The sequence below is a fragment of the Larus michahellis genome, chromosome 3, assembly GCF_964199755.1.
Source record: "Larus michahellis chromosome 3, bLarMic1.1, whole genome shotgun sequence".
NCBI lineage: Eukaryota > Metazoa > Chordata > Aves > Charadriiformes > Laridae > Larus > Larus michahellis.
The window spans coordinates 29028084-29048801 of record NC_133898.1 but is presented as its reverse complement, the minus strand read 5'-3'; the positions used below and the strand labels follow the sequence as shown (position 1 = coordinate 29048801).

Sequence of the window (20718 nt, the reverse complement as noted above, 5' to 3'; positions counted from 1 at the left end):
TCCCCCATTGCTTCAAACATTGGATTGACTGCATCTACCTAAAATTGCCATTGAAGGTTTGCTGAAGTTTTGCTGTCACAACATCTATGGTGAAGCAATTCCACTTCAAATAAACACCAAAAAAAAAAAATCATCTCCTAACAGGCTATTCTGTATCTGAGATCCATTAGTAAGCAACAGACATTTAAAGAAACATAAGAGGCACTTGTAAGACTCTGCAGCTTATGTTATCAATCACTTCAGAAAGAAAAACAATTCAGCAGCCACTCCAGCTGGGAGCGCTGTGAAGTTCGATTGTCACTGAAATGTTGTTATTACCAACCTGGGCAGAATGAGCAAATACACCTCTGCAGGTGAGCCATGAATGAGCAATCAGCACTGCAGGCTGCAGCTTGAAGAGATAATAGCATTCAAGTAGCTACAATGCTTCCTTGCACACAACTAGGCCAGGATTGGGCTGACAAAAGTGAGCAACAAGAACATTTCAGACACTCCAACTGCATGTTAAATAATTCTGAAGGAAAAGGTATGAGGCTTCCCTCTCCCAGTGTGTACAAAGAAGGAACACACAGACGAGCACTGATGTTCAGTCTATTCCCAGGGAAATTTAAGTTTTGTAATGCTTTCGACCTACTGTTTGGCAAGAGTTCTACATATACCATAGTCAAGGGACTGCTTGGCAGATGTCATTTTAAGAAATAAATCTTTCGCATCCTACCAAAGTCAATTCTCCAGTTCAGTGTTAAGAAAAAAACCTTTAAAATACACAATCTGCAATATAAAAAATGCTTCACATCTTGCACACCTTCTAGAATTAAAGCCACTCTTTCTCTACTATTTATAAATCTTTTTTAGACATGATGATCACATGGTGAATTTCAGGTTTGCAGCAACACAACAGTTTTTTCAGTGGGAAGGCTTCTGCCACCCTGTAGCCCTCACCCACTTATTCCAGGTTTTATCTCTAGTTGTGCTGATGCAACTTTGCTCTAGACCAGATAAATGAAATAATTTTGGTTAAAAGGAAAACAAGCCCACCCCTTTTTGGGTGAGGTGGGCTATTTTTTCTCTCTTTTTTTTTTTATATTTAAATACAGCACAGATGTGCAAAAACCACACAGTGATGTGGTTTACAAGAATAGCCCCTCAAAGCAGTTGCATTGTTACAACTGTAGCACAGGGCTCTGAATAAAAGAGTAATTCCCACTGAAGTTGTTTGCAAAGGTGCACCCTGATCATAATTAAAGTACTCATACCCTCTAACAATTTTAATCCTTTTGTGAAGTGTAAGAGGAAAAAAAAATCAGGAGTGGGATGGGCAAAACCCAGAAAAGATGCCGAAGTTCACTTTCAGCAAAGCACAGGTAGACACAAAAATAATAAACTAAAACTGTATATAGAGGTCCTTTGCCTACAGCTACCCGTTAAATTGGTAGAAAGTTACAGAAAAAGAGTATGGTTACCACAGTCCCTTTAAAATTTACGTCAGGTTTTTAAACATATATCTATTATTCCCTTTTTGTTTCTGCAGTTGGTCATGTATAATCATTCTTTTCTTTTTCCAAACAGATATAATCAAGTGGTGACTTCTCTCACTTTCCCTCATTTGGGCAATTCATCAGGAAAGGAAAGAACCAGATGATACCCGAGCAAATACTGAACGCCAGAAACAGAGCAAGTGTGCGTTCTCTCTCAGCTGTATCACAATAGCGTGAACAGAGGGAAATCACATACCTTGTTACCTCCTGCTGCAGTCGGGAAACACTGGGCACGTAGAACATTACCCCAAAGAAAAGCAAAGGCTCATTGGCAAATTTGTCCAGCTGCTTCTTCAGAGGCTTTTCCAGTTCAACCCAGCGGGTTTGCTGGCTCTTGCTGAGAAACCAAAGGCCGAAGTAGTGTGTCTAGACAAAGAAACAAAATAGTGTCAGTTTACCTTTATCAGCTAGATCACACACGCGATCAATGACACAAATGCAAATAAGAACAGATGGCATTGTGTAAATTTTTCCATATGCAAAATCAGAATAATTTCTTTTTTACTGTCCTTCTTTATTTTTAGGACAATCTTGAAGTCAATGACAAATTAATATTGCAATATAATATACTTCACAGAGTACTATCTGTCCCTTACCATCTCTCCCTAATGCATATTAAAGAGCTCTGTCTGACATTATGGCATGGGTGACATAAATGATTTACAGAAAGTGTCTGAGTCTTTGTTTTCTTTTACACCTGCGCCTTGTGAACAGACAGCAAACACTAAGTCTGAATCAAAGCACAAAGGCGTCACGAGACTTTGGATCAGGCCCACTGCAGGCAAAGAACAAGGACTCTTACAACTATAAAAAACAATGCAAACCCACACGCATGTGTCAAAATATATCTACCAATACCAGAACCATTTACTCAAAACACAACATGTTTACTTTTTTTTTTAATGCAGTCAACAAGGTTTTATGACAGACAAGTATTACACTTAAAATGTGCATCACACACACGTTGTTTGCTCTAGGCTCTTAAAGAAATACCAGGTTGAACACCTCAGCTAGTTCCTATCCTGTGTAAATCTCAACAGCTGTAGTACCTCCTGTATAAGCCACATGGAACTGTTGCTGGTGGAGAGTAATTAACAAGGAACAGTGTTCAGAACTAGAGCTTCAAATAGTACAAATTGGTAATAAGCAGCTGAAGGAACAGCCAATCCATCATGAAGGATTCTACGGAAAAGCCCTTAAACCACTGTATTAAACACACTGATCTACTACTGCAGGCAAATACATACTAAAATTAACAGCAAGTACTAGGACCACAGAGCTGAAGAAAAGGTGGAAAAAAAAAAAAGTGTAAATGTTTAGCAAAGAAACTAATCCATCAATTGCTTGGAAATCTGAGTGTAGCCCTAACTGTGAAGTTTGTATCAACATCTTTTTCTTCAGAATTTCAGCTGACAGCACCTGGAGATTTCCAGCAATGTCTTCAATATAAAATACCACTCTGTATTAACACTGCAATGAATGAAACAGAAACTGTGAGAGAAACTTTTGTGGACACCAAGCAGATTTAGGATCTGAAAGGGGCATCATTACTATTCTGCATATTTCTTTCATTTCATTTCAATAAACTTTCTTGGTGTTTAATCCAGCTGACTCCCTGTTCAATGAAAACTTTCCAGTAGTTTTCATTAGATTAGATTAAAACAAATAAGATACTTATTTTGTTGTTATATCTTAACTTACCTGGACAACAATCCTTCCAGAGGCAGTCACAATCCTTTATACATAGCACTGCATTTTAAATAAAGATTCTTGTGACAAAGAATAGAAAAAACTCTATTTGCTGTTTGATAAAGCTTTCATTTGAAATTACTTTTAATACATACAAAAAGTTTTCACCAACTGGATTTCCCAGATGTTTAGATGTGCTTTTAAATAAAAAGTTTTCAAAAGTAGCAGGCAAATTGTCACCATTACACTTTGCAAAAGCCACCATCAACAGCCTGTTTCACTTTCGTAAGGATACTTCTCTAAACACCATTGCGTGTACCATGACTTAACATACAATACAAGGGCACCTAATGCAATATTGAAAAATTAAAATGCTTACAAATGACAACAAGCCAGCAGAGGCAATACTGTTCCAACTATTTTACAGCTGAGGGCATGCAAGAGAGAATTATGTGCAAAAACTCTGAATTGGGGTGCTAATGTATTTACTTTAGGGTCTCATCATGTACATATTTTCAACTTCGGAGAACATCCAGACTACCATTTGACTAAGATGATAACTAATTCAACTTGACTCCTCAATTAAGCCTGACAAACCTGCAGTATAGCTTTGAACACTGCTCAGTCCTTTCTCCTTAAGCCTAGTTTGGTACAGTGAAGCAAGGTAGTTCTTCTTTTGAAGAGAATCTACGTAGAATCTTCTAGAATTTAAAGATATCTTCAATAAATCGATCAATCCAGTGCACAAATAGATCAAGGAGTTAGCATCTCCCATAGGATAAACTTAAAACAAAACTAACCAATTCACTGATACGTGTCTACTATCCCTCTCTCCCTCACTAGATAAAAAGTTCTTTCTGACAAGCTCACCATGATAGTAATTAGATTAAAATGAAGGTGGGAGGGACAGTGGAGACAGCAAAGGAGAGGAATTCATGCAAAGGCAGAAAAAAGCACAGTGATGTTACCACCTCAAAAGGGAAATCCTTTAATGCACAAACTCTTAAAAATCACTGCAGGGCAGCTCATCCTCATCAAGAAACTGCAGAGCTGTGAAAACAGATCTTCAATATTACTTTAAAAAGTAAACATTCACATCACCTAGGACCCAAATTTGCAGTGTCAAGTACTTCTAAAACATCTAGCAACTAAGATGATTTAGAGTCTGAAGTCTAAAAGAGTTATTCAAGGGATTAAGGGTATTGCAATTAAACAGCTCAAATGAGCAGAGTCCCTCCGCTTTGAATGGGGGCAGCGGGACAACAAAAATTTAGATTTGCTACGGTAGAAAGGCTCTTCAAGTACCAAATCCAGAATCCTGAATCACTTCCAAGGAATAAGAAGTGAGGGGAACGCAGTGCTTAATCTTCTAGACCATAGCAGACACCGTGGACTGACCACAGCAGCATGCATTTCACACAACTAAAAGACGACCGTTTTCCTGGAAAGCAGCCTGGAGAGGATCAAGCAACTGCAGAAGCAGCACAGGGACTGCAGAGCTCAAGTCACAAATGCGTGTACTTCGGAGAAACAATCAACAGAGTTATTTGAGTATCAGCTCCCTGTCGCCAGGAACTTTACTACTTGAAAACGTTAGCATCTGTTAACAACCCACAGTGGGGAAGAATTTCCATAGCCACTACTGCAAATGCCTGAAGAGACTCTCCCTCCCCTAGGAACAGTAGTAACTCCCCAAACAGAACAGAGGAATGTGGGACTGGAAATGGCTGGACCACCAAGTTCAGTATACTATGACCAGGGATATGACCATCCAGAAGTCCTTGAAGAACCCGAGTCATGCATTGCCATACACTCCAGCCCATAAAACATTTTTACAGTACACACACCCCACAAATTAGATGAGGCAATATAACAAATTGTATCTTTTTCTCTATAAGCAGCTGGTGGAAAACTAGGTTGATTCCAAAAGCTGGTCTGTTTGTCCATCTGTACAAAGTGAACCACTGACTTCACTCCAGTTTTCATGGAGTAAGTATCTACACTTGGCAGGCTCTGAAGTAACGCAGGCTGGTCTAGTAGGTACATCAAGCAGTCAAAGGGGCAAAGAAAATGCATGATGCTTTCACTCCTAAAAAAAAAAAAATAAATAAAAATACCCAAAAATCCTTCTTCCAGCCACAATTGACAGACTGGTGATACACACTGAAGGAAAGCTTTTCATAATGCTAAATGTATGCACACACTCCATTCTGCAGACAAAGAGCTTCAGTTGCTAGTGGTTTTGGTCTGCCTAATTTGCAAATACATGAAGAGCTATGTTAGAAAAGAGTCTCATTTTCTCTCATGGTTTTAAAATTTGTCTCACCTACCACACATGACTTCATATGTTATACAAGGAAACCAGTTTACACTCCTCCAGGAGCTGCGGTCCTCTGCTAAAGGAGCGAACAAGAACCAGAGCACCTGCGCACCCCAACAACACTACAAGAAAAGGCAGTCCTCCAAATATGGTAAGCCAGAAAAGAAAACCCGTGCTGAGGTCTTAAAAAAAAAAGACTACATTATAGCTGACAGTTCGGGAGGTAACATATTCATTTTGGACTTGGACTTAGCTATAATCCCAAGTCCAGAACTACCCCTGCCTTTATGTCAGGCAAAAAGAGTAGCATTGTCAACAGCAGGAGATGACAGACAGGCTTGGTGTTTATTAAAGCATCTGGTTAGGTGCAGAGAAAGAGGCAGAGTTCCAGCTCCTCCGGGCAAAAAGCATTAAACCCTGCTATCCCGGGGCACTCTCACAGAGGAGAAGGCATCATTTACGGCAGCCAATTGTTCCTAGAAGGTCTCTTGTCCAAGTGCTGCCTGAATCCCATCACAACTTTGCTGGCAAGACGAGTCAAACCAAGCCAAACTTCAAGGCAACCTGGCTGCCGAATGCAGGTTTTCAGCCATGCCCTATGAGGAGGGGACACCCACTAGGGCACAGAAGAAGAAAAAAAAAAAAAAAAAAAAAAAGGGTCTGAATGGCAGTAAACAGCCACCCCTGCACAGCAGTCAGCATCCACCTGTGGTGCTCGGCCCGTCATCCTCCTGCTTTGCTTTGAGTTTTGCAGCATGGTAGCGCTGGAGGTACCACTGTGAAATTCAGCTTGGAAGAGTAATTTTGGTCAGAAGGGACCTTCTTGCCCCCGCCCACCTTACAATACATCAGAACATTCCATCTTTAAACTTTTTATCATTTTATAAAGTGAATTAAGGAGAACAAAAAGGAGAAAGAGACATGAAGTCTCACAACAGATTTGTACAGACTACTCTTATTTCAAGCAGGTTGACCTAGTCTCACTTGAAGGGAAAAATGCCATTATATTGTGAAAAAAAAAAATCCTTTTTTATAATCTGCGCACATACAAGATTGTAAAATGACGTTTCTGACCTCATCTTTCCTCTCTTTCCCTTCCTCCCCTCTTCTTGTCCTTACTTTTTACGTAACGATGGCACAGGAGCTCATTTTATTGGAACCAGTAACTGTTCAACTAGAAGACCTGATGCTTTGTCAAGAGCTTTGCTGAAAAGGATAAAACCAGAATTTACAGTAGTTACGTGGCTACACTTTCTACTGACCTATTCCTGAACCCTGACTCAGTCAGGGAGGGAGCTGCATTCCCCAGAGATCAAACAGAAATATGCATAATCCATTAGATACTGTTCTTCAGTCATGTGTGGTATAACGATCGACAGTCCTTCACAACAATATATACAGTCATCTCAAACAATTTTGCTTTTTAGCAGGGCAGGGTTTGGACAGTTTTTTGTTTATTTATAAGAAATTGGCTTGATTGAAACACAGATGTACTCCTAACACAAAGGTGAAAGCTGGGGTACACCCTGGATTTATTTCAACATAAGACCAAACTAAAGTATCAAACAAAAAGTGATCTTTACTTTCAAGAGAACACATATTCTTACCTGAGACTGCATGGGGGAGGCAAACAGGATTTTAGTACTGTTTTGCAAGCATGGAATTTAATGAAGCTTAGTTTCTTCCTTACTTGTACATCATAGTTTGCCTATCAGGACTTCTAAGAAAAGGCATATTCCAGCTGAAGTTTTTGCTGCATTTGGGGAATTTAAAAAGTCTCTCTCTAATACGGACACTTCGAAGGATTGTCTTCTCAGATGGGCTTCTCTCCTGTACACAGCTGTCCAGTTGCACAAATGTTATAGAAATCTGAGCTTTGTCAAAGTAGTTTTACCCCTTTTGTAGAATTTGATTGGCCAGCAAGCTCAAAAATGGTGGTAAGACTAGAGAGAGAGAAGGGAACAGTCACCAAATGACTGCATCAGTCTTGTTTCCCTACAAACCATGGCAAGACTTTTTGGGTCTGAGGGAGAGGACAGCACCCAGCACTGGGCACCCCCAAGCTTGCTAGCTCCAATTACTCCTTATAAATCAAGCAGAAAAGGATAGAGGGAGACCCTCCCAGAGTTGAAAGAGGTCAGTAATTCTCTTCTCTCCTAAACATTTAAAGCAGCAATGAATGCTACCAGAATCAATCAGAAAAAGACACTAAAAAAACCCAACTTCTGTCAAAAAATGCAGTACTGTTGAAATCTGAACTTTACAAAATTGCTTCAACATTGCCAAAACTTTGTTTAGAAAAAAAGTGGGCAGGGTGATGAAAGAAGGGGAAAGTGTTCCAACAACATCAAAGCATTCTCTTCGGTGTTGTTAAAATACTTATCTTGAAACACAAACTTTTTGTGCTGACATACTTCTTTTTGCATGACACAAATAATTCTGAAATTGAAAAAACCAAAGCAATAGAAAACCCCCATGAAATTGAATACTGACCAAAACACCTTCCTTTGCTATTCCACTGTCCAGTCTCTTTTCTCTGGAAAATTTTGAAACTTCAGGCTTTGTTCCAAAGTGGAACAAAACACGTTCTGAAATCACAAAATGCTTTGTGGAAAAGAATGCTAACCCACTGACAGAGCTATTGTTCGCAAATGCAGGTGGACTTCCAGAGAGAATCATTAGGCCCCAGACTTCTGCTCCACCAACTAGATAAGCCCAGAATGAATATGAGGAGAATCACTTCATTCATTTCACGCCTTTATGCAATGGAAGGAAAGGGAAGGACCTAACTTCTCTGTAAGGACACCTTAAAGCATCACCAACAGAAAGTAAAAAAAAAAAAAAAAAAAAAAAAGAAAAAGTAATTACAGGGAAATCTTCATCTCTAGAAGGGGAGGGTGAAGATCATTCTACTAAAATCCAAATTAAAAAAAAAAAGGTATGAAAAAATCACTGTGTGATATTCTGACTCTCTGCCCTATTCCTGCCTGCACATTGTCCTGCCTATTCAGCACACACAAGGAGTGAGATTCTTCTCTCATTCTTTATGATTATTGATGTACAAAAAGGAGGTGTTGTTTAGTTTTCACCTGAACTAGTTATTTGTATGCTGCCTTCCAGTTGCCATCATCAGAAAAGGGCCATGGACCAACAAATGCAAGACACTGCAAGATTATTATATTTCCCCTGTGCTTACAGGAAGTGTCAGCCAGGACGGTCAGATGATAATGCATCAATTTCCAGGTAATGGATTTCAACTTGTGTTTTGCAAAAGCCTAGAAGCACGCACGATATGTGTAAGGAGTCCACAGAAGGTAAGTAAGAAAGTTACTTTTGTGCCATGCACATTGGAGAGATATTTCTAAAAGGGCCTCAACACTTAAACACTGAACTCTACGGCAAGAAGTAGAAAATAAAGGAATTCAGTCTTTCATAAAGTAAGACTGGGTTTCTTCAGCCTTTTCAGAAGCATTAGGAACATTAAAGAAGCCTTTCAGAGTTTCAGATGTGAAATATTTCAGTTGAACAAAAGGAAGAAAAGCTCCACGATCCTCAAACTGTTACTAGTTGCTCCTGCTAGTAACATAACTGTTGCCTCTTTCGGTACGTTAGTAACAAGACTATATTTATATGAAGGTGGATATTAAAAAGCCAGTGGTCTCCTTCCCACTGGCCTAACTCAACTAGCAGCGTTTGTGAAAACATGGTTTCATTCAGCTAAAAGTTACTGTAACTTGGCCCTTGGCATCCCAGCTCAGAAAGTAACAACCATCGCTTTCTAAGAAGAAACCTCATCTTCGTATTACAAAGAGCTCTCAAAGCTATGATGAATGAGCAACAGCACAAAACCCCGAGTGCCGTTCTGCCTTCAGTTTTCATGCAACCAGAATATGTTTGTCCAAGCTCCAGCTGCTGATCATATCTGGCCGGCTCCGAGAATAACATGATTCAAACGAACAGACTGCCTGAGCTAAAAATGTGTCAAATTATACCGTGACAGATGGTCTTTCCCGAATTACTCTTACCTCACGTAATTCCAGCCTCTGAGCGACAGCTTCCAAGCACTCCTGCCCCGTGCTCTCCACAGAGAGGGTGCACTCGATCACATTGCTGTCCAGCAGACGGATCCTTGTCACAAAGCAGTTCTTGCTCAAGACGTTGTAGCGTCTGGTCCGTCGCAGTTTCAGCCCGAAAGGCATGGCTGTTGGCCTGGAAGGTCGTCCCTTTCCTGCACTCTTCCCAGACTTATCAGCACACTTGTCGACTTGCCTTGAAGGCTTCTTCAATTGGCACTACTCTCCTCCAGAAATGAAGGTAGCTGTCCATTCCCAGGGTGAGCTTCAAGGGATTCCTGCAAAATACATACAAATAAGTAGAGTTAAGTGTGAAATAAGATGTTGCTAAAGATCAGTGGAAAAGAAAAAAGCTTAAAGGGAAGGAGTCACATTTAAAAACATAAAATAAACACCTCCACACACAGGATTTCCAAGCACTTACTACACCTCCCAAAAGAACACCTTATACAACAAATCTTTCAAAATTCTATTTTGGCACTGAATTTAAAGCACGGATTTAATTGCAAAGCCGTTCTTTAAGAAGCTCAGTATAAACAGCAACTCTACAGGGTGCACATCCAGAGGTGCTAACTCTCCCACCATTACCCCCACCACAGGGGTCTATAACATAATCTTCAAGTTAAGTTTTTGTGCCCTCAGGCCAGCTTTGAAAGCTAGCTTAAAAAGCTAAGGAATAGAGGCATTTAAAAGAGGTGCGATTTGGAAAGAAGAAAGGCTAGCTGCAGCAGCAGGAAATGCAGGCACCCGGCACTTCTGAAAAAATCAAACCTAAGTATGCATGTGAAAGGCAAGAAGCATCCGAGCCATTTCAGAGAAGGCTCCTCTAAGGCAATCCCTGACATTTTGCTTGCTTTCCGCTCCAAAGCAATTGTGCGTTTCACCCTTTCAGGTGGAATGAGTAACTGCAGGAACAGCTGTCAGAGAACAGGATAAAACTGAGTGGGAGGAAGAGAACACATATTCCAGACGATGTTTCACATTACTACTCCCAAAATTTATCGGGACACATGCAACTTAAGCCAAAATACAAAGTAGACAGAAGAACTAGAGATGCAGAAATAATGACATTTAAGAAGCTATGATCCTCACCTGCAAGATCCACTTCTTTTTTAAAAAAAAAAAAAAAAAAGTTTAGTTAGGAGCAGGTTCAAACTAAACCAACACAAAGCATTTGCACTAGCATAACCAGCTTTAAAGGTCACTTTCCACACACAGACAGGAATGAAATAAAAAACAAATTACTTGCTACCAAGCCTTCCTGGTTTTGTTTGAATATTCTGGAGAAAGAGAAGGACGCTAACGCTGGCATTTAAAAGTCCATTTCTCTTAACAGAGAGTACTGCAAACAAAAACTAGCTCCTATTTCCTTGCTTCTTTAAAGAAGCAACAGAAGGGACTGCCAGCAGAGTATGCATCATTTAGCTGGATGTGACATTTCAAACAGATAGTACATTGCTCACATGTATCATTTGGCACAGAACGGCATGAATCAGTTATTTTCACTTTTTACTGAATGTAGTTGCTATGGAGATTATTAGAAGCAGACCGATTGACTACAGTGATTAGCATTACTCTAGAAACGTAACTATCACACATTTGATGAAGTCTATTTTCCAAAGACAGTACATCTTGGCATTTATTAGGGGGTTAAAGCAACACAAAACAAAAAACCCACACACAAACAGAAAACCACAAGCAACACCTCACTGGTTAGGTGTGCAGCTACCCTGATAGTCTACTAGCTTTACCGGAGAAAAGCCTAGAGACTTTGAGAAGGGGCACATGCTATTTGACCGAAGTGCAAACAAATCCATCAAATTAACTGCTGTAGTTTAATCTCCCATTTCTAACTTCCGTGCGTACAGACATAATGTATTATTTTCACATGGCTGCATGAGAGCGCTGTTATACCTTGCATCACTGTAACATCAGAAGCCAAAGACACACGAATAATCCTCACAACAATCCGATGAGGCAGGGACACGTTACCCGTGACTCGCAGAAGAGGAACTGAAACAAACATTAGCCAGCTTGTCCAACATCACTCAGGGGAATGGCAGCAGACCTGTGTACTAAAACACAAAGGCCAGGCTAGTGCTTTAACCCCTGGCCAACTATTCGGCAATTACCTTGCCTGCTAACCTATCCAAAACTATGAAACACAAAGTTGAAAAGTGGGAAGAATGGAAGGAAATTACAAAGAAGGAAGGGTGTGGAGCCTTATCAAGAACAGCATTTTTGTTCAGTAGCTTTGCAGACACGCAGAGAGTTTTAGCTAGCCAATTCATTTAAAAAAAAAAAAATCTTACCTTGCAATACTGTTAGTTGCACATATTTCCTCACAGAACATAAGCCTATATTACTATACAGTAACTGTACAGTTAATAGCAGCCTAAAGATTAAATCAATATTAGTTTAAAAAAAAAAGTGATCAGCCTTGGTCACCAGGCACATTGAACACTACAGCTATGGCGGCATAAGTCATCCCAGAAGACTCGTGTGCAAACATGCTACTCTGGAATAAACCCACCAATTCCTGTATAACAGAAATACAGAAATGTCGACATGGATTGCAAAAGAACTGCTCTAAGTTATGTCTTATGCTTAGGTAAACAAGGCCAATATTTCCCCCATTTTTCAAGAAGCAGTAAAATAAAAGGAGTTCTGGACAAGTGCAATCAGACGGACCATTTTCTAAAGATGCAGATATACAAAAGGGTTAATAAATGCAATTTGTTGCACTCAAACAGGGTTTGAGTTACTTTTTTATTCCTCTGAAATAGATATGAATGCCCGATGACAGCTCTTTCACGTGAAAGGTCACACTTAGATTAGTTTCCAATTAAAGAATGAATTGGGATGGTGAGGCAGGAACAGTTTAAATCAGCTCCAATTGGTCCAGCCTGTAACAACTACTAATTCTCAATTCAACGCACATGTCTAACTTTTCTGTTTATACATCTTCTGGATGTTTGACCAACTTCTCACTTGGGTTTTCTGTTAAGTTGACACTCAGAAAGCTTCTGGTGAGCTTTCTAAATAAGATTTCTAAGGCCCTGGTTGCTTTCAGGTTCCTAAAGCAAACCGGGTATTTAGCTTCTTTATGTTTGTACAATCTTAAAAGCATCAGGAGCACCCATTTTTATTCACAGTTATTTTGTAGACAACTAAAAAAATAGCAAAAGACTGGAGATAGAAGGGTTTTGGTCTTCCAAATCAAGGATTATTTCATTACAGGATCTCCTTTCCTGGTTAAAGGGTTGCCAAGGAGCAGCAACGTCCCTAATCAAGTTAACCAAACCATGCAGGTGTTCACAATACTCCCCTCCTCAAACTAACACTTTCACTACAATTAAAACAAACAAACAAAAAAGAAACTAAAGCAAGCCTACAAAAGGCTCATCAGATAACCATGAATTCATTATGCTTTTTAAAAAGGATTTCTTTTAAGAATATTTCAGGTGTGAAAGACACGTGACATCGTTTAAACTGACATCTTCTATTTAAGGATTTATTTTTCTGGAAAGAAACTAGACTGAGCTCTTTAAAAACTTTGGGTATTTTTCCTTTTTGTTCCAGGTTTTGATTATTTTGGATTCTTTCTTCTCCTTCCCACCATCATACTTCATCTTTATTTATCAATTGCTCTGTGTGAGTTAAGCTTACTCTAACAAATGTGCCAAACTAAACAAGGTTTTTAGTAGGAGCATAAGCTTGGGAATTTAAGTTCTGCTAAATAGAAATTCCCTTTGTTTAAAGTACATACTTTGTAGGCATATAAAACATTTAAAAAAGTGTCTCCCAACTGTCTCCCAGAGACTGTAATTCCAAAAAAAAAAAAAAAAAAAAGCCTTTGCAGACACACAATTTACCTTCCCATCTAACCACTCACCTATAAGTGAGCCATCACTAATAGCTGATATGAATACCAATTCAAAAGTAAAACCTCAAAATCAGAAGTTGAAATAAGGTCCCTCTAAACACCGAAAGCCTGGCACTAAATCTCTGAAGTATCTCAAAAAGTAACAGCCTGATAGACTAAGACTCTGGTAACACTCCCGCAGGTGTGCGCTGATGAAGGTGCAGTACGAAAGCACAAGCATTGCCAGGGAGCAGCAGGAGCAGGACTGCCCCACGAGGGGGGATGAGCTGGGAGCCGAGGGTGACCCCAGCAGAGCACTGTCCTCACCCACTGCAGCATAGTCCTTCAGGAGATAAGCCGGACAAGCGGAGCTGGGTGATGGAAACGGACGCATTGACAGCCTCAGGCATGGCTGGGGTTGAACCAGATCCAGGAGCCACCCAGCTGGAGACCACCAACCACAGAGCTCTGACAGAGACTGACAGCCCCAGACTGACCTGAAACAGAAGTCCCAGATCTGTGGGCAGAGGGTGGGGTGGAAGCCCCAGGTGAGGCTGGTCAGGGCCATTAAGGCACACAGACACACCAGGAATCCCCACACCCTACATAATTTCCAGGTGCAGGACCAGGCGAGCAGAGTACTCTGTTTGCATTTTAAACCTTTAACTCCTTTGACAGCATGCTCATTTGAAAGTTAAACTTCATTCTGCAAAATATTTCTTCTGAAATGGTTTGGTGACAAACACTGTGTACAAAATGTAAAATCAAACCAGCTTTTTGAAAAAGCATCTATCCCAAATTCAGTTTCATCACCAAGAAGATGAAGAGATAGCATGTCTTACTGGATTCTTGGTGAAGTTTAAGTCTCCTGTTTCAGTAAACCAAGAAAAAAACTGAACAACGAGCCAATGCCTTTGCTATCATAAACATTGGAAGACTGAAGATGGCAAAAGAGGATAAAGAATGAAAACGGATTTGAAACAGAATAAAACTAAACCTTTACCCCACGATCTCATTTCAAGCACAACATAAGTTCTCTTAACAGCTTTCACTAAAAAACAGCTTAAAGATGGAGCCTGATATAAACTATGTCTGAGCCCAAGACACGCTCAATTTTATCTCACCCAATACTAGGTGTGCCTTACCAGCATATTCCCCGAGAGAAAGCATTCTGCTTTAAGTGCATTTCATATCAGATGCTTTTTTTTTTTTCTTTTTTACTCCTTTGAGTATGGTACTGTTCTGGTATGTACAGTATGGTACAGCTCCTTTGAATGTGGTACAGTTAAATATATGAAGTCTGTAATAGAGGAGCAAGTCACATACTTGGAAATGTCCTGAGAGTTATCTTGGCCTTAATTATTTATAAGCCTTTCTTCCCTCCTGGCCTTTAAATAAATTTAAGGAAGCAGGAGAATGTCTTGTGACTGTAGCAGTGCCCTTCACCACACAAAGCATCTTCTGCTGTATGGCCTCTTCCTCATGAAACACCTAGCAGCTTCCCTTGCTCCCTTCAGTCTGTGTTTTAAAACTACTAACAAAAAAATCTGGCCAGCCCCAGCTGACTTTGGCAGAGTGAAGGAAGAATTTTTCATATTTTTTTTTTTCCCACACATTATTCAGAAATACGTAATTTCTGAAACTCCAGGAAGAAAGCAATTACTGTCAAACTGCAGCCTGTATTTACCAACAGCGCATGGCACCCCTCCAGCATTCCTAGCACTGCAGGAGCAGCAGCACACCTAACAGAAGTATGTAACCCTGGGCTGGGCGCGAGACCGCAGCATTTGATGGAAGCTGCAAGTGGTGCGCAAGCCTACAGTTTTAGGGAAGAATAAAAATAACAGCGTATGGGAGACAAGACGTCTGGCCCAATCCATCTCCATCTAGTTGAGTTCTGTCTAGAGGGGGAAATCTCTCCCTGTGAAATAGCTTTCTCTCCCTTGATTGTTCTCATGTGAGTGTTTCCTGCAGGTAGAACATGGCAAGGAGTATTTCAGTGCCTAAGAAGATGTCTGTAGCCCACCCAGTTATGGGTGGAATTCCCATAAAGCCTGGTCAACTCTCAGGAGTCAAATTCATCTCGGGACAGATGAAAGGGTTTTTTAACGCTTTTATAATACAAGCCTTCTGCTGCAAGGCCACTGTTTCAACTACTTACTCATGCAGTCCCTGGCAAGACGTGGACCTCGTCCTCAGGCATTTAAATCTTTAAAAATTGTATAGTAATAAACTCGATAACATTCTCACCTCTACACTCTGGAAAAAGAGTCAAATTATACTTTCATTTCATTTTTATAACTATTACAATATCCTATGCAGAACTTTTAAAGTCTCTAAGCATCTAGAGATCCCACATCTGTGTGCACGAACAGATGGCAAGGACTCTAGGATGTTCAAAGCAGAAGACAACCACTACTGTTACTACTACTGTGTGTCACCAGACACCAATATACAGTGGCTAAAGATCAAAAAGCATCTCTGTTAGCATTTCTACCTTCACAATTCCATCACAGCTTTCCCTGTCCAGGAAAATTTCCATTCTCCATCAGATCCATCTTTGCTGTAACAGATTTATTATTCTTTTTAATGTAAGTTTTTGTGTGTTTTCACTGTATCCCACTTGGGTCAGATTCTGCTTTCAATAGCCCAAATAAAACATATAGAGAGGTTTAAATAAGTCAAAAGAATCACTGCAATTTGAACCAGCTAAAATTCTACCCTTTCTTTCATCTCTTTTGTGGCAATACCTGAGAGAGTGCGTGCTCAATGACTCTGAATTGCATAGGGCACCCTTTGTTATTCCCTCCTCCCCTACTAAAGCACCACTCTTTTTGTGCAAAAACACCTTTTTTGTGCATCCACAGAACTATGGAGTTTTGTGGATACAAATCTATCACGCAGACACCTAATTATTCTTCTGCGTCAAGGTGCACAAGTACCAAGTGTTTTTGTGGATCTCACTAAGCCAGTGTCTGCCAAACAGTCTCTATCATAGATGTGAAAGATGTGAACTTCCCAAACTGGAAATTAGAGCCTTATCCACTACTTCCTTACTCATCAATCCAGAATACCCTTAACAATCCAACAGGTCTTTCTAATGCAACTACTGATGAAGGACTCTCTTTGAGTTACTGCAAGCATTCACATTAGGAGTTAACATCTGCATAAAGTAACATACCTAAATGACACCTGGGTTGCCAGTGTGATCAGTTTTAATCCACAAGAATATGAGTAATGAAGCTGGAGTTTTTACCACTCACCTGTACATCTTGTAGAACTTTGTGTTCTAAAGTTAAAAAAAAAAAAAGAAAAAAACAAAACCCCAAAATGCCAGACCCCAGTAGTTTTCCTTCCTGCGTAGGAAATGCTGCCTGTCTGTCCATGCCAGGTGTCTGCAGCAGCTCCACCTCTCTGCTATGGCAGGGTTTAGGGTGCAGCAGTTAACCATTTCAACCTTCTCACCCTTTGGCTATGTTATTGCAAGACCTCAAATTAGACACAGTCAAGAGTGATCAGTGCCTGGATGGCACCTGTCCAAGGATGCAGTTTTGTACCTGGGGCAGTCTCATCTAAGAGCTGACTACTGCCAGGAACGAGAGGGAGGTCCTGCTCTTCCCCACACCCCCTTAATTCCAGAGCACATTGCCACAGCTCATCTTAGGCCAGCTCTGGAAATCTGCCAGGACCTCCTCCTGGTTGAGCCACTTCACCTCCCTAACTTAGTAAAAGAGTAGGATCCTTTTCAGCTTGGTTAGCGAGTTTAAATGGCTCACGGTGGAGCCCAGCATGAGTAGCTCACCTGGCACAGGGAAGAGCGCAGAATCACACAGCTCAGAGATGGAAGAATAAGAGTAATTCTGCCTTAATTGACAGCAGTCGTTCAGGTCAACTGAGCAGTTTGTGAAATCACAGCCCAAGGAAGGCTCTTGGTCTCAGCAGGCAAAGGAACCCCCCAGAACACATTCCCATTCTTCCTCTATGGCAAAGCTACATTAGAATAAAAGCTACTTTCTCTGAAATAGCCAGTTGATTCAAATCACACTATTTTATTTTTTCAAAATAAAACAATTTATTCTGTAATTGGATGTCCATAAGAGGAGTTCATACTGCAAAATCTGGATGGGTTATGTTTTTTACATGGACAAACCATCCAGAAGAGAGCGAGACCAGCATTTTGGTATTTTGGCACTTCCTTCTTTCAGAGCTGGGATTACATCTGTTCTCTAAGTGCCACCCTTCGGAAAAAGCACCAGGTCCTGCATCCTAAATTTTCACTAAACCCTTCCTAACAATCAAAGATCAGGAAAACCTAACCGTTATTGTAAGGGTCAACTATTTAAAATCAATTATATTCAGGTGACTTAAAGCCTCTCAGAATATTTGACAGGATTTTTCACTTTTTGTCCCTATTTTACCTCACTGACTATAATCAGTAGCAACGTAGTATCAGCGCCATTTACTTTTCCTTTCAGTTAGTCACCTTTGTGAAAGGTTTTCAGCTCCTTCAGATTTGCCAGAGCTATGGTGATTTTGAGAGATTACGTTTCCTGCTAAATGTGATTGATAGGCATGCAAAACCATTATAAAAACAGTGAAGGATATGCTTAGTAAAAACCACAGAAAAAATTCTTACAGCGTGTTTTCATTATTCTCTCACATTACAAAGACATGAGTAAAACTAAAATAAAAGTTCTAAATACAGGGTAAGATGAAAAGCAGAAGCGACAGCTCTAATAGAGGCAAGTATCAGATACACAGTAAAATTATACACTCCAGTGCATTCACACTAGTTAAACATCCACTAGCACAAACTAGTGACAGTTGTTCTATAATTTCAAATGATGCAATAAAAAGTTTGTTGACAAAAAAGTTCAAACATCACCTATCTGGCTTTAATGAAAAACATACCTATTCTCAAGAGCTGGCTGCAGTTTCACTTCTGTATTGGGATTTAGCAACGGGACAGTGACAAGAGAGCGCTTGGAGATTAAGAAGCAGATAGCCACAACGCTTGTGAGACTGCACAATCTGCCTGCAGCTCATTGCACGGGTACTACCGCTCCCATGTCAAGACGAACACTAGAAGCTGCCCACCTGCGTTCACACAATGCTACTCTCAGCTGAGACCCTGCCGGGAAGGTATGTTACCCCAGCAAAATATGGTCCTATGCACTTAATAAAGGTCTGATATTTCTGCACTTTCTTTTCTTCTGATTTTCACAGGGGTTATACAATTGAGTTTCTACAGTTTCTACTCAAACAGTCGTCATGCTTGTCTACCTCCCATTCTCCTTTGCTTCCTTTAATATATATATTTGGCAGATTATGAAGTCTTTCAAATGAGCAGAAACTAGACAAACCTGGGTTATAACTACAGATTTCCAAAATGCATCACACTAGCTCTAACTCTAAAGATTGCAAAAGTTAAAAAGGTACCTATTTAATGTAAGGAGGTTCCCACACATTTTGATTCCTTGGCAAACCAGGAAAAAAAATGTTTTCTTTTAAAAAAAAAAAAAATCTGTCTTGTAAAACCCAAAGAATCACACATACAACTGGGGGAGAGGGGAAAGATCAGCAAGAAGCACTCAACTTGCAACAAATCAAATGAAAACGAATCAAATCAAAATGATTTCAAATCAAATGAAATCAAATGGTGGCCCCTCCAAACGGCAAATCTTCCCTTTTCCTTACGGGAATGAGATCCAGTGCTGCCCCCACTGATGACAGTAATCAGACTGGCACCAAGTGAAGCAAGACCATACCTGCAGGCTTACAGTAAGAATAAGAATTTATCCAGTTTCTTGAAGTTCGGCACAATGGTCTGCTTCCCAAAAGAGGCTCAATTAATCCCACTCAGATATTAAATAATGAAGCAGGATAACGCAATGGAGGATATGTAGCTGCAGATACGCAACAAGAGCCAAGTGTGATGGGGTAGAGTAGAAAGGGAGGAGAGGGAGAGAGGAAAAACAGAATTAAAAAAGCATGCACGCTGTACATCCTAACCCACAACCAGGCACATTTAGTTACTTAAGTAGATATATTTCATACACAATCATAACGTGAACTTTTGAACTTCAATGGAAAAAAGCTTCTGCACTACTCAATGCATCAAAACATCGATGCTACAAAATGCTGAAAATATTCCTTCAAGTTCTATCAAAGGAGGATTATATTGTGGGCACATGCATGTTATCTTTACTGAATATAGGCCTTGATGTAAATCACACAGCCACAGTCTATGAATAACTGCATTTGTTCCGACAGCAAAACACCTCATCTGAAATACAGAATAGCTGCCGGAAATGAGCTAATGGTACTTTTCTTTCTGTATTAAAGGATTATTTTCCAGTGCCCACTGTGTGGGCTTAAACACTAGCCTGAAACAGTCAAAATACTTAGAAGTAAGATTTATGGCTGAAGGGGGGGTAGGGGGAACCTTCTTTGAAGCGACTGACTTCTTTGACCAGTGTCTCAGAATTACAAGGCTACAAAAGGACCCCTCTCTGTGAGCAGCCCTCTGTGTTCTTCCTTCATCTCTGTTGCAGATCGTATTGATAAACAAGATTTGAAAACAATCACCTGGTTATCACGGAGCTAGACAGCTCATAGGAACAGATATTATTAACAACGGATGTCATGTTTTTTTCTAATAATTTTTAACAGGGAAACTCTTACACCTCAAGTACCACTCAACCCATTAATATGAATCCTTCATCACTAGTACATTTTTCAAAAGTTTTCAAAGGAGCTTGGGATAAAAATTATGAATTTACTTCCACAGCATTCCAATAAGTGCGGCTAATTGCATTCAGAGGAAGGAACTGTAAAAACTGTAATCCCATATTTTGTCATTGTACAAAAGTATAATTTTTTCTTTTTCAGTTATAACAGTACTATAACAGATAAGTTTAGACTGGCTGGTTATTTCCTCTAACATGATTTGTAATTAATTCTACTCAAGAGAACAGCTTTGCACTGAAGGTTAGTAAAACTGTATTAGTTTTGGAGTCTAAAATGCAAGTTGCAGCTTTATACACAAATTCTAAAAACCGTGGCGTGCTATTCTTTGCTCAGCTTTTGTAATAGTGCTACAATAAATGCTTTACTACCTTTCCCCATAAGTCTGGACAAAATACTCACCCTTTACATATGATGATAGCTTTATTTGGAATCATACTTGAGGTTATCAGCTTTTAATGAGATTAAAGCCTAATTCTTAATAAC

At 40.0% G+C, this 20718-nt stretch overlaps 1 protein-coding gene across 1 annotated transcript in view; it reads right to left on the bottom strand.

The window, feature by feature from the left end:
* Positions 1–20718, bottom strand: part of PTPN14 (protein tyrosine phosphatase non-receptor type 14) — a 116094-nt gene that overhangs the window by 63404 nt on the left and 31972 nt on the right. Inside the window, exons 2-3 of the mRNA XM_074579452.1 lie at positions 9573–9898; positions 1735–1904 (exon numbers count right to left, since the gene is read on the bottom strand). Coding sequence (XP_074435553.1) covers positions 1735–1904; positions 9573–9746 — 344 coding nt within the window. The 5' untranslated portion in view covers positions 9747–9898. The remainder of the gene's footprint in view (positions 1–1734; positions 1905–9572; positions 9899–20718) is intronic.